The following is a 15361-nucleotide window of genomic DNA, read 5'->3' on the forward strand; positions in this document are numbered from 1 at the left end:
CCTCAAGGAGGACCCAGTGGGTCACAGGAAAGATAGCAGAGGGCTCCCCTGGAGGACCCTGCCTGGCAGGGGGAGAAGAGGATGCGGATGGGCAAACCTGGCAGTTGGAGGGGGGAGGTGTGTGACAGGTTGCTGAGCAGGATGACTGCAGAATCAGCCCTGTGCTGTGCCATGCCAGCAGCATTTAAGTGAATAAAATGGAGCTGGCTGGAAAGAACCTACCCTAATTGGGGAATGAGAGCCAGCTGCCAGCCCAATTAGCCCAGGGCTATGCAAGAGGCTGGGAAGAAGGAAGTCAGAGTGGTGGGATGGAGGACAGCAAGGGAGTGCAGGCAGGAAGAAAGCCCTTCCCTCCTGGGTTCAGACACAAAGAACCCAGAGCTGCATATGCTGTATGGTGAGAAGTTGGTGGGAGCACAAACTTGTAAATAAAAGCACCCATGGTTTCAGAACCTGAGGATCTCTGAGTGACTTTATCTGAGCCTAGCAGAGGCAGGAACCGGGAGGGCCAGGTATGCTTGGTTACCAACGTTGACATGCATAAGATAACATTTCAATTTCTCATCAATTCAGCCCATGGCTTCTTCAGAACCATATACAAGTGAACAATCTATTCCTTCTCTTTATTCAAAAGTGAATTTAGTGCTTGCAAAAGGTGGCAGATTGACAGCCCCAGAACAGATACCACACAGAAGCAGAGAGCTTCCTTATGATCCTCAGAGATGAGCTTCCTCAAGGGTCGGTCCTAGGGCTGGTTTTGTTCAATATCTTCTTTAATGATCTGGAGGATGGCATGGATTGCACCCTCAGCAAGTCTGCAGATCACACTAAACTGGGGGGAGTGGTAGATATGCTAGAGAGGGATAGGATACAGAGGGACCTAGACAAATCCGAGGATTGGGCCAAAAGAAAACTGAGGTTCAACAAGGACAAGTGCAGAGTCCTGCACTTAGGATGGAAGAATCCCATGCACTGCTACAGACTAGGGACTTTTTCACTAGGAGGGGGGTGAAGCACTGGAATGGGTTACCTAGGGAGGTGGTAGAATCACCTTCCTTAGATGTTTCTAAGGTCAGGCTTGACCAAGCCCTGGCTGGGAGGATTTAGTTGGGGATTGGTCCTGCTTTGAGCAGGGGGTTGGACTAGATGACCTCCTGAGGTCCCTTCCAACCCTGATATTCTATGATGCCCGGCCTGTTTGCCTCAGCCCTCATCTTTGAGATAATCTTTCAGGCAAGGGTCCTTGGGATTTTACTCCTGCAGCTGAGATTACCAAAGCTGCCATTTAATGCCAATTTTGATGGTGGCTTTTTGTGATATGGCCAGATGTCTAATAGGAACTGGACTAAGATAATTAAACGCAACTCACAAGGTCTTCTTATTGATATTCTTATATTACTAACTTTTCTTGACACTGCCATGAAGTGCATGAATATCTTGGATTAGACATCACCTAGAAATTCTAGCATCTTATCATACTAGAATTCTTTGCCATGTAAAAATGAGAATCTGCTCAAGTACTTCTATTCTCCATTGACTTCAGTGAGATTCAAGGACTCAGTACATAACAGGAGTCAATCCCCTAGTTAATGTACAAATTGCAATAGTCTCCATGAAATTTTAGAATGGTGTATTGTGTCCCTGTTCTTTCTACATCTATAGGGCCACATCCTGCAGTCCTTATTCAGTCAAGACTCCCTACACTAAACAGAAGCGGAGACTAATTTGCTCAAAACATCTGTTTAAGTTTAAAACTGTGTTTAATATATCTGCTAAACTAGGCATAAATGACATTCACAGTATTGCAGCTGTACTCACTGTACTATGCAGATTACAAAATAAAACTAATCAAGTAGTAGTAAATCCAAAAACATACCTAAAATAGGATTTTGGAAGGTACGTAAATGAAGGTTTTATGTATAGCAAATGTAGTATAACTGACAAAAAAATAAGGAACACGTTAACAGACTACTTTCTTTTTAGTGTGCTATAACTTTGATTTACTAAACTCCCAGTATCCCTTACACATTAAAAATGCCATTTTAATAGTTCACTGATTTATTTTTTTGAATTCTAAAAACTCAGATTCATACATCAAGAAAATGCTGCAAAATATTTGAGCCCAGTCCTTTAAGGTTTTGAGCACTTCCCTTAAGCCACTGGATCTGAGAAGCTTTCCTACCTGACCAGCGGTGTTCAGCCCCTCTCACACCTTGTTCATCATGAACAGTTCTGTACAAACTTTGTGTCTGAGTTAAAAATAAAGCTGTGTTGTCAGCTAATGACTAATATAATCCTGGACCTGATCCTTGACCTGTGCTATATGTTGAACTCACTGGGAGTTCTGTATCTGGTTCACTTACAGCAAAAAGCTCATTATAAGCCTAGTGCTGAGAATTTGCTTCGACCTCAGTGACTTCATCATAACTCCCAGTGCTCAGCAATGTCAGAGTCAGACCTGAAATGTATGCAACTATGGTGAAAAAACATCCTGTAGTACAGTGTGCCCATTCATCCATTTGTTCTAGACTCATCTTCTGCCTGGTGTTTGCCCCATCATGCTTTGCTTAATGTTACTGAGGAAAAGAAAAATTTTGAGCTGATTTTTAAAATCAAAGGTCTTCCAGGCTTCATCAGGACAAAGTGAAGAGCTCAAGGAATTACTGTAGCTCACCTGTTATTGCAGGGAAGATGGATTATAAATTTGGCTTGAACTAATTTTGGAGTATAAAACAAAGAAAACTGTATGTATAACAGACTGTTAGACAACACTTCTAATAATACATAGTTTAACTGAATTAGCCAACACTGTGTTTCACAGGAGTTAATGTCACACCTTTTGAAACAAAAAGGGGAATATGGTTGTGTCTTTTGCTCTTTAAATAAACAATTGGAAGGAACCACAGGGGAATGGTAGGATACAAATAGCCATATTTAGTAAATATACACAATGTGTGAAACCTAGCAACTTGCTGCTACAAAGAACAAAGTGAGCACCAGGAGAGGACTCTCAAGCTATTTAAAGAAATCTACCCCATTCCTATATACTACAAATGCTCCAATATAAAAAAAAAATTAAATCAAGTATTAGACCCTTATTAATATCTTTGTATCAACAGAGTTTCTGGCTAAAGTTTAATCATGACATTTTTAATTTTAACTGTAAACAGCTCTACAGGTTTCATATAATAATGAAAATGTCTGTAGGGGAAAGTTATATACTTTAAAGAACTTTTAAAAAATAGTGCTAGCTTTAAAGTTAAGTGTGCAGACAAAGCACAAAGTCAAAAGAGGTCTTAACTCATTTTGGTATGTTTTAGTATAGGAAACAGTACTGTGAATAGCTATAGCTTCCATCTTATTCCAGTTAAAACAAAGTGGTCCATTTTATCCCCCTCCTGATGATTGCCTTTATTGGTAACTCAAATAATAGTAGCAAAACATTAAATTCACACCAGTTTCTAGGGACCTACCCAAATGAGTCCCTACTTTCCTCTGCAGAAGCTTCCCCACCCATCCCTTTCTCTTATTCTGGGAGAGGTGAGTTGCTACAATGAGTCTGCAGAATTTACTCAGCAGTTTGGCACAAGGTTCTAACTCCTGCTAATAGCAGGTCAACAGAAGAACTTTGTTTCTCCATGCAGCTCTTGTTATCCTCTTAACGGAGGCATTTAAAGGACAGCTTTCACAACAAACCCCACTTTAAAAGCTTTGAAGAGCTTTAAAATCTAGTAACTCCCAATTAAAAGCACACAGACTCCTCTTTTAGACAGACTAAAGATGTTTACAAACCCTGCCTTCAATCTATGATCTGAGGCAAGGGCTGATGGGTCTGGTCTGATAATATCAGAGTCCCCAGAGCAGCATCAGGGATCAGACAAACAAAGCTCAGCTGTTTGGCTAGAGCTCTGCCTGCAGGTAAGTGATAAATAGGGTCTCTCACAAAGAATCAGCTTAGAACAAGGGACTAGGAAGCGGCCAGAGAGACATAGAACTAGACTTACAGAAAGTAGGTGGGGCAGTTAAGTAGTTTGCAATCCTGTTAACCAGCTAGCTCCTGTGGCTGCCTTATATACACTCTACTCCACTAGGAGACCAACCAACTGGGGCTGCCCCAGAAGGGGATATGGCCAGGGGAGCCGGGGAATGATTTGATTGCAAACTGTCTCCCAGCTGCTTCCCAATGGTTGCAGGTACAGGTGCTTGGGGTGCTATTTTATCCCTTTCACCAGCAAGTGTTAATCAAGTCCCTATTGTTTAAAAATATCTGAAGTCTATTTTGCAGTGAGAACTGCCCTTAATGATATCATTGTGGATGGGGTGCTATAGGTGAAATTCATCTCTCCTCCACCTCCCCTCCATAAAGCTTGAGTAAAAGGGCTTTGTGTGGAGAACAGCATGCAGGCTGGGGAATGGAATTTATCCTCAGTCCCTAGGCAAGGCACAGGGCTGGAAGGCAATCAGGGGGTGACTATTGATGAAATAATTGCTGCTGACCTTATGGGAGGATTTGCATGTCTGAATTGTGACCCCTTGTGCAATCCTCACTCAGCACTATGAACTGGCACAGACTCCTGTGTGCTTTCCAGAGGCCACAGCATGTAGCTGATCTGCCTACGCTCTTCCCAGCTCGGTGCATAGCTACCAGGAAGCTTCCAAATATGTAGAGGGCCTTGCTTGGGCCCAGCAAAATAGCATGATTTTTACCCTTCATATGCATCTTGTATTCATCCTTGCAGTGTTTAAATTCAAACAGCTTGATCATGGAAGGTGCACAGAATGCACTAGAAGACCATGAACATCCTTAAGTCACAATTCTTCCAGCATGCTTTCTGCAGCTCACAGCATTGGGCCCCTAACTGAATATTATGTTAATGAAGAGGTGGAACTATATTTACAATCGTGGAATCATGGTCTAATACAGTGACACTCAGACCTCAATGGTTCAGGAGCCCAATTACCGATCAACATTATCCAAAGGAGCCACAGTAGAGTGACTTCATTGTTTATATATTCTTGGCTATTCTGACCAAATATTATTTTATCAACTAAAATTGGCTAATAATAAAAGCATCCTGATTTGGTTAATAACTATATCGCACTGTTTTAATGTCATGTGCTGCAAAGAGCCTCAGGAGACTCATTAAAAAGCCATTTGCAACCCCTGAGCCTCAGTGTGAGTATCACTGATTTAATACACTAAACTGTTAGGGTGAAAGACAATTGCCCTGCAAATCCTATGCTTCACATTTAGTGATAGGGCCTGCTTCACCACTGCATCACTCCAGTGTATACTGATGTAACACCATGATTTCAGTTGAATTACACCAGCATATAACTGGAGTAACACAGTAGTGAATCAGGACGTGTCTCCCAAGAGACTCAGATTCCACAATGGTGGTGATATCTATAAATATCAATAGAACAGATTACACACATGTACACACACACTAGACCCAGAGCTTGATTAACCTATGGTTACAGGTTTGCAAAGTGTTACCAATGCTAGGAAGTCTTTCCAAAGAGGAGACTGTGGTGGCACAAATTAGTCTTCCACTCGCCCACAGCCCAAGCTAATTTTTTATTATGATCAGTAGTCCAAAGAATAAATTTATAATCCAGACCCCCAATCCAAAGCAGAATTTCCACTGAAGTCAATGACCGGTTTGTGCAGAGATCCAGGGCAGAATTCTCGCTTCATGTAGTAACTAAATTTTAATAACTAAAGCTTCACCTTTACATCACCACTAGTTCTACCCTTTGTTTCTCTTTCTTCATCATTCTTCTTTCTTTGTTTCTCTCCTTCTTCCCTGTCTTTGTGTGTCTCCTCCATTCTTCCTTCTGCATTTCCTTCCCTGGAGCAACTCCCAATTCTCAACCCGTTGTTTTTCATTTCCATCCCTACCCCCATTCCATCCACTAAAATGATCAGTGATTAAATAGTTAATATTGACACTTATGTGTCTTCACTGGACTTTGGAGACTACACTCCAATAAGATAACTAAGGAATGGGGGAGTTCATACTCTGAGCCATTGTCTGAAGCTGTTTGCAGACCCAGAAAGATGTTGCTGTATTGATTTATACTCTCTTCTTGTGTGGAATATTTTCTTCACAATCACAAGGGCTAGAAACTTACTTTTTATTTTTAACAAAAGCTTAGTTTCTGGATCGTGACTACTTCTGTTGGGCAAAATAAATGCACCAAGTGGGCTACATCCAGCCCACAGGTCATGTTTGACATCACTGCTTTAAGCAACAGTCCTGAAATCTGAATCATTTCATCAAGTAAATCTCATATCTACAAAGCTAAAGACATACATTGTTTCAGTGTATACTCTTTGTCTGGCTTACACTAATTCTTTAGTTCTCCCATCTGTTTAGGTTTTTTATATAACAAAGATTGAGCTATATTTTCAGAGTGGATTTTGTTGTGGTCTTTGGGGCGGTGGGGGGGGGGGGTAGCACAAAAGCAATCTCCACAGAAATAAGGTATAACCGGTGATTGTATATAAAGAGAGTATCCACCATAACTATGGGCTAGATTGTGTCCCAGCACACAACTCAGTCCATTGCAGCCCAGAATCAGCCCAGGGAAGCATGTGTAGTGCAGACAGCCACAGTTCCCTATCTCCTTCCCCCTTGCTGCTGGAGGGTGGTAGACTGGTGCTCAGAACTAAGATTCCAGGTGAGGGAAGAGTAGGCAGCCATGCAGTACCCCTTGTCTCTCCATTCCTGGACCCAATGTCTAGATAGCCACGCACAGGTGAAGCGTTGCAGGGATTTTACTTCCCCTTATACCATGTGTGGACACACTATATATTTAATAATATAAAAAACCCAGCATGCTGTGGTGTAAAAGTGCCTACTTGTAAGCAACAATTAGCAGGCAAAAAATTAAACCCTGTCACCGTGTGTTGAGACAAAGTGAATCTATGTCTCAAGTTGCCTATTAAAATAGATTCTCAAGTAAAGGACATGGCAGGTTCTGAATGAAGATAATGCACAAAAGAGGGACGAACATACTATTATTATAATCTAGTTATTAAAAAGCTTACCATCTTGCTGGCTCTGAAGATTCTGAGGACTTTGCATTCTTTCTTCAAGATTAGAACTGAGATCAGAGTTCACAGCCGACATCCTGGTGGAGTCACTCATATCAAACTCATCACTTTCTATGGAACTTTCATCCTGCAAATTTAAAATTTCATGTTTCAGTTGCATTAGAAAAAGTCAAGATAACTTTCAAATATGATGTTCATGCTAATCTATCTTGCTAATTCATACTAATGACTAGGGGACCCTTGGTGAATTAGTGAGTAAGGAAACAAACATAAGAAGATCAAGGATAATGCATTACAAAATGTACTATGATCATTTATTTGACAAGTGCAGTTCAGGTTTAATTAATTATGATAATACAAATATTAGTAAGTGTTCTCTAGACTATTTCGTACAAGCAAAGTATTAGTAGTCTGAAAACTTTTGGCTATTAAATCTCGGTGGAACAGGACAGTTCTCCATTTTTTGTGCTTGAATTGCTCACCTTACCTGAATGAGTGGTGCCACTGACAATATGTGACTTTATAATGAAATTCTGGCCTCACTGAAGTCAAAACTGGCATCTGCTTACTCCCCCCTGACCCAGTCTTGTTCACAATGAAATCAAAGGCAAAACTAGCTAATATAATTGTTGGAGAGTGAGATGGATTTTATTCTGGCTCACACATCTTCAGTATAATTCTTAACTACTAATTCTGATTACAGAATCTTTATTATTGATGATGATGTGTGAGCTCACATTAATAGTCCCACTGAAGTCAATGACTCGACACCTGTGCTTAAAGTTAAGCATGTTCATAAGTGTTTGCAGGGTTTGGAGTTTGAGCTGGAAGTCAATGAGAGACAAATATGGAAAGCCCCCATGACATTTCTGCAGTCTCTTTTAAGAATATAGTAACATTTCCAAAGGCTTGTCTTTTAGCAACAAGAGCTTTAGAGAAAACCCAAAAAGCAATAAGGCTGATGAAACAGTATCCACTGAAGAAGAGTTTTAAATGCTTTATGAAGAAAATGAGGCATATTCATTTTCTCTTTTCGAAACACTGAATTTTAAGTAGCAGGCAATGGACTGCATTTTAATTTTTTTGTTTGTTAGTAACCATGAATGATTTAGAAAAGTTCAGCTAATGCTAGAATTAGTTGTTAATGAACTGGTCTGGATGGAGATTAATATCGTTATTATTTTCTTTTCACCTGGTCCCCGAATGAACTCCTTTCTCTTTTGTCTCGATGATTTTTCTGGACAATATTGATATTTCTTTAGTAGCGGGGGAGAATGTTTCCCTAGAACCAGTGTCACTAATTGCTCAATTGGACAGGTAAAGGGCTAGGCTGTTCCTAATCCCGGACAGGTGTCCAAGTGGGGAGAGGGTGCTGGAAGACTCCCCCTTGTACCTCGACACAGGTGTTAATGACAGACTCAGTCCTTGGATTACAATAAACAAAACACCCCACCCCAAGCAAAGCTTTCTACAACTTGAACAGGGGAAAGAGCCAGAACCGCCACAAAGGGCACCGGGGCGAGGCAATCTCATTAATGTGGGAGTTGCTCCGATACTACACTTGCGAGTCACAGCGCTGTAAAGGCTCCCCCAGCGCTGTAACTCACTCCCCGTGCACACTGTCAAGGCATTTGCAGCGCTGTATCTCGGTGGTTGCAGCGCTACATGTACTCTACATCCCCGAGAGGAATAGCGTGTATTGCGCTGCCGCTGCAGTGGTGCGGCACCAGTGTGGCCGCCCAATGCGCTGTGACTGGCCTCCAGAAGTATTTGGCAGTATCCCACAATGCCTGTTCTAGCCACTCTGGTCATCAGTTCAAACTCTACTGCCCTGGCCTCAGGTAACCAACCATGTGATCCGCTCTTTACATTCTCCGGGAATTTTAAAAATCCCCTTCCTGTTTGCTCAGCCAGGCGTGGTGTGGAGTGCTATCAGCGAATCTTTCCAGGTGACCATGCCTCCATGTGCCAAGCGAGCCCCAGCATGGAGCAATGGAGAGTTGCTGGACCTCATCAGTGTTTGCGGGGAGGAAGCTATGCAGTCCCAGCTGCGCTCCAGCCGTAGGAATTACGATACCTTCGGGAAGGTATCAGAGGACATGATGGAAAGGGGCCATGACCAGGATGCCCTGCAGTGCAGGATTAAAGTGAAGGAGCTGCGGAGTGCCTACTGCAAAGCCCGCAACGCAAATGGCCACTCGGGTGCTCCCCCCCGCGACCTGCTGCTTCTACAAAGAGCTGGATGCAATACTTGGAGTTAACCCCACCTCCACTCCGAGCATCACCATGGACACTTCAGAGCCGGTGTGGGGGGAGGAAGAGGAGAAAAACGGGAGTGAGGGTGGTGGGCCGGATGGAGACACCCTGGAATCCCTGGAGCCATGCAGCCAGGAGCTCTTCTCGAGCCAGGAGGAAGGTAGCCAGTCGCAGTGGCCGGTACTTGGTGGAGGACAAACAGAAGAGCAGGTTCCCGGTAAGCGTTTTTTATTTCGGGAAGGAATTTTTTTGGTGCGGGCTCTTTGGGAGAGGAGGGTTAGGCATACATGCCTAGATGCGGAATAGTGCATTGATGTGGTTTATCAATTGATGTGGTAATCGGCCTCGGTAATCTCCTCGAATGTCTCATCCAGAACGTGTGCAATGCGCTTACACAGCTTTATCGGGAGATCCACCGTGGTCCTTGTCCCAGCCAGGCTAACGTGTCCGTGCCACTGTGCCGCGAGGGGCAGGGGGAACATTGCTGCACACAGGCAAGCTGCATATAGGCCAGGGCGGAAGCCACATTGCAGTAGAAGACCCTCCCTTGCTTCCCAGGTCACCCTCAGCAGCGAGATATCATCCAGGACGAACTCCTGCGGAAAATGTTGGGACAGTGTTCAGTGTAGGTGCCTCCTGAAGCTGTTGGCTCTCCCCAAGGCACAGAAACCCAGAGGACGGTGCAGCCCTGAAACAGTCAGTCCCCCTTTCTCACCATTTTGAGGCTCCCGTGGGATATGTGTGCTCTGTTTCGGACGGGAAAATTATGCTATTGTGTAGACCCTGTGTGTTTTCTACTCCTTAAGTGCGGGGGAAATCATTAATCTGTCTGGTATAAACAATGCTGCCTCTGTTAAATGTTGCATTTTGCCTATACAGCTGCATCAACCTTGAGACCTCAGCCGTCCCTCTTATCGCCTGCTCAGAGACTGCAAAGATTCAGGAAGAGATCACGAAAAAGCAAAAAAGACATGCTGCAAGAAGTGATGCAGCAATCTATTAAAGAGAATGAGAAAGCACAGAACTGGAGGGAGAGAGAAAGCAGGATCCGCCAGGAAAACGCAGAGCACCGGTGGCAAAGCACAAAGCACTGGCAGTAAAGCACGGATCAGCTCATAAGCATCCTGGAGCGCCAAGCAGACGCTATCCAGGAGCTCATAGCCATGCAGAAGGAGCAGTACCACAAACGCCACCCTCCCACCCCCCACAGCCCTAGTCCCAAAACTCTTTCCATTGTGCCCCACTGTCACCTCCAACCCACTTTCCCCAACTTCCATGTTCTTCACACCACCAGCTGCCTCCAACACTACTATCTTCACCACCCAGCCCTGAAAACCACGACCCTTACCCTCTGCACTCAACCCCCATCACCATGCAGTATAGCTATCCTGAAGTGCAACACTCACTGCACAGCACACCAGACAGGATATACGCGAATCTGTGACTGTACCATTCCCCACTCCACCCCCTTGTTTCTTTTCAATAAATGGATTTTTTGGCTTTGAAAACATTCCTTATTATTGCATAAAGTAAAAGACTCCTTAGCCCAGGAAATAAACAGGCACCGCAAGTCTGCTTGTCTGCTTAGCAAACACTGATTCCTAAAGATTGGAACTACTGCACTTCACTCCCGTGCAGGAGATATCACTGCTGGTTTTCAGCCTCAAATTGCTCCCTCAAGGCATCCCTAATCCTTGCAGCCCCGCGCTGGGCCCCTGTAATAGCCCTGCTCTCTGGCTGTGCAAATTCAGCCTCCAGGTGTTGAACCTCAGAGGTCCATGCCTGAGTGAAGCTTTTACCCTTCCCTTCACAAATATTATGGAGGGCACAGCATGCGGATATAACCATGGGAATGCTGTTTTCAGCTAAGTCCAGCTTCCCATACAGAGATCGCCAGCGGGCCTTTAGACGGCCAAAGGCACACTCCACAATCATTCAGTACCGGCTCAGCCTGTAGTTGAACCGTTCCTTGCTGCTGTCAAGGCTCCCTGTGTAGGGTTTCATGAGCCATGGCATTAACAGGTAAGCGGGATCTCCAAGGATCACAATGGGCATTTCAACTTCCCCTACCGTGATCTTCTGCTCTGGGGAAAAAAGTCCCGGCCTGCATCTTTCTGAACAGCCAAGTGTTCCGAAAGATGCGTGCATCATGCACCTTTCCGGGCCAGCCTGTGTTAATGTCAATGAAACACCCACGGTGATCCACAAGCACCTGGAGAACCATAGAGAAATACCCCTTCCGATTAACATACTCGGATCCTAGGTGGGATGGTGCCAGAATAGGAATGTGCATCCCATCTATCGCCCCTCCACAGTTAGGGAACCCCATTTATGCAAAGCCATCCACTATGTCCTGCACATTACCCAGAGTCACAGTTCTTCTGAGTAGGATGCGATTAATGGCCCTGCAAACTTGCATCAACACGATTCCAACAATCGACTTTCCCACTCCAAACTGGTTTGCGACCAACCGGTAGCTGTCTGGAGTTGCCAGCTTCCAGATTGCAATAGCCACCCGCTTCTCCACTGGCAGGGCAGTTCTCAATCTCGTGTCCTTGCACCGCAGGGTGGGGGCGAGCTCCTCACACAGTCCCATGAAAGTGGCTTTTCTCATCCGAAAGTTCTGCAGCCACTGCTCGTCATCCCAGACTTCCATAACGATGTGATCCCACCACTCAGTGCTTGTTTCCTGAGCCCAAAAGCAGTGTTCCATGGTGCTGAGTATGTCCGTGAATGCCTCAAGCAATTTCGTATCGTACGCGTTACGCGGCTCAATAGCGTCGTCGGACTCCTCACTCTCACTTTGGATCTTAAAGAATAGTTCGACAGCCAAACGTGACGTGCTGGCGAGGTAAGTCAGCATACGTCTCAGCAGTTCGGACTCCATTTCCCACAGACAGATCGCACTGCACAGAAACCATTGAAAGATGGCGCCAAAGATGGACGGAAACAAAGGGATTTCTGCGATGCATCACGGGGCGTTGGGACAGGACTCAGAATGCCCCGCACCCACGCCCTCTTCCTACAACCCACGGCGCTAGAATGGGAAGAGGTGCTCTGTGGGATAGCTGCCCATAATGCACCGCTCCCAATGGCGTAGCAAATGCTGCAAATGTGGCCACGACAGTGCGCTGGGCAGCTGTCAGTGTGGACAGACTGCAGCGCTTTCCCTACTCAACTGTAGGAAGACAGGTTTAACTCACAGCGCTGTACAGCTGCAAGTGTAGCCAAGATGGTGGGTACCACAACAAAGCCATCAGACAGACTAGGTGGAATGTAAGAGCTGCTGGAGGCTAGGGCCCACAGCAACAGTAGCCTCCTGATAGGAAGGAGAGATGCAAGGGCAAGACCCAGTCTCCGTCTGCACCTGTAAGGATGGGGCCTTTTCCTGTAGCCATATTACAAGGTCTGAGGCCTTTTTCTGCAGTCATATTAGAAGAGCAGCAACCATAAGCCAAGAAGCAGAAAGGCACATCCTCACGTTCCATCTAAATTACATTAAAACAATGTAATATCAGGGTGTTAAGAAGGTGCTCCTGTACTAATAGTACACACCATCACCAGATAAAGAAATAGATCTTAAGATGGTTAAAGAAAACTTTGATAACATTCTGTCTGGCAAGAAATCACTTATCAGCAGTTGTGGTTGTGAAATCCCTACTTCTTCATTTTGTCTTTATGGTCCCCACTTCTCTATTGTTTATCTGTATAGTCTCTGGTTCTTTGATTGTTTCTGTTACATAACTAATTTTGCAAGGTGTAAATCAATTAAGTTGGTGGAGTATGATTGGTTAAAGAATTGTTTTACAATATGTTAGGATTGGTTAGAAAATTGTTTAGTAATATTTTAGTAAAATGATTGGTTAAGGTACAGCTAAGCAAGACTCAAGTTTCACTATATAAACTGTGGTCCAAAAGAAAGTTCTTTGGCACCAACTCCAGGACACTACCCCAAGATCAGAGGTGCTAGACCTCAACATCCTGCCAATCACACCGTGCAGAAGCTGGAGTCCACAGATGCCCTGATCCTGACTGTCCATCAAGAAAAGTTCATGTGCCTTATTGGGAGTGGTGAGCATTGTATGCTTAGTGTGTGCATTCTGTTTTGGTAACTGTTAATAAATAGAGGTTAAGGATATTACTGTATAAGGCTTTTTCACTGGTAAAAGACCCCGTAAACCCTCAAAAGATTATGCTCTGAGCCCTAAGAACTGGGTAAGGGTAGATACACCTCTACCCCGATATAATGCGACCCAATATAACAGGAATTTGGATATAATGCAGTAAAGCAGCGTTCCGGGGGACGGGAGGCGGGGCTGCGCACTCCGGCGGATCAAAGCAAGTTCGATATAACGCGGTAAGATTTTTTTGGCTCCCGAGGATAGCGTTATATCGGGGTAGAGGTGTATTTAAATTAACCAGCTTACTCCCTGAGCCCTAGGAACTGCGTAAGGGTAGGTTCCTTTCGCCCAGAGCCCTAGGTACTGTGAAAGGAATTGGGGTGCCTAAATCAAGTGGGTTACACCTTGAGCCCTAGGAACTGGGTAAAGGTGGGTGCCTTGTGTGTAACAGAGAATTTTGTGCAGGCAACACACCATCTTGTACAGAGGAAATGCATACTGCACTCTTTCAAAGGTTGAATCAGCATCTACATTCCCCCAAGCCCTCAGGCACAATGGGATAGATTCTAGGGCCAGGGGCAGGGACCAAGCAGAGGTAGTTCACATCTTGCTAATTCTGGGGCTGCTGAGGGCTGGTTTGGCTCCTAGAGCAGGCTAGGGCAATCCTGGCAGCCCATGCCCCCTGTCAACCATGTTCAGCTGGAGAATAACAAGGCCTAGGGGAATGCTGGCCCCGCCTCCTTTTCTGCTCCTGGCCCACTCCAGAATACCCTTGGGGCTCCATTGGCTCTGTAAATGATGTGCTATCCTGCTCTACCCTATCTTCTGTGTGTGGGGGTGCACGGAGAGGGAGCAGGGGGTTGTTGTCAGCTGCAGCACAGAGGTAAATTCCCCAGTGCTGCTGTGAGCTCCTGGTGGGCCAGGGTGGTTCTGCACACCACCCTTATCAAGGGCTGTATCTAAAAACTACAGCTTAGCCCAATGTGTTTGGGGTGACATTACTATTTATGAGGGACTGGATTACTATGCTGGCTAGCTGTAGTATATACGTTAGTTGTCACCTCAGATCCTCTCCTCCCACAATGATACAAAGATGATGTTGAAACCTTGGAAACAGAATCTTAGTATAAATCAAAGGATGGATTTTTAAAGTGAACCATATTGCATGCAATGGTTTGAAGACGTGTTGCAGAAATGCTCCTACTTCATATTGTTACATTTTCACGGCCATTTTGTTCTTGGTGCCAAAATATAATATCTAGGCACTGAAGGTATGTATCAGTTGTGAGACAAGTTTAAAAATGACCGTGAGAACATCATTTGCGACGCTGCTGCTGATTAGCGAATGCTCATTGTGCAAATGAAATACATTACACATTGCAACACCATTCCTTGCTACAATGTGGCAAAGATTTCATACACAGCAAGACTGGGTTTGTATGCTCGAAGACGCCATGCTGTCAGCTACAGAGGGAGTGCAGGAAGAAGTGAGTGCTTCCTACTACCATTATATCACTCCTGCTGGCTGACCTGGATGGAAAATTGGAACACTGAAGGGGGCCTGATTCCGGTCATTAGGCCAGAAAGGACAATACTGAAATGCTTGAGCTGTGGCAGAGGAGGAGTACACTGTAGTAGATGGCCCTACTCCAGCATTAGTGCTGTGCCCTGTATGACAAGAGTGATTCTCACTGGGAAGAAGGGGGAAAGTGAAAGAAGAAAGTAGCTTTAAGCAGCACTGCAAGGATAAAGCCTCTGATCTACTGCTGTTGGTGGTTCTGGAATCAGCTTCCCAACTAGAGGTAGCCAACTCAGGGGAGCCTGGCTGTGGGGAAGAGATCAGGCAGCAGTTGTGTGGAGTTCTCATAGGGAATTGCAGAAAACCCCCAGTAAAGAAAAGTACTGACAATCCATTTTTTGT

At 44.8% G+C, this 15361-nt stretch overlaps 1 protein-coding gene across 3 annotated transcripts in view; it reads right to left on the minus strand.

Moving 5' to 3' along the window:
• Positions 1-15361, minus strand: part of NOL4 (nucleolar protein 4) — a 248946-nt gene that overhangs the window by 173631 nt on the left and 59954 nt on the right. For all 3 annotated transcript variants that reach the window (XM_034762851.1, XM_034762850.1, XM_034762852.1), the window contains exon 5: positions 7058-7190. In XM_034762851.1, coding sequence (XP_034618742.1) covers positions 7058-7190 — 133 coding nt within the window. The remainder of the gene's footprint in view (positions 1-7057; positions 7191-15361) is intronic.

Source organism: Trachemys scripta, chromosome 2 (assembly GCF_013100865.1).
Source record: "Trachemys scripta elegans isolate TJP31775 chromosome 2, CAS_Tse_1.0, whole genome shotgun sequence".
NCBI classification, from domain to species: domain Eukaryota; kingdom Metazoa; phylum Chordata; order Testudines; family Emydidae; genus Trachemys; species Trachemys scripta.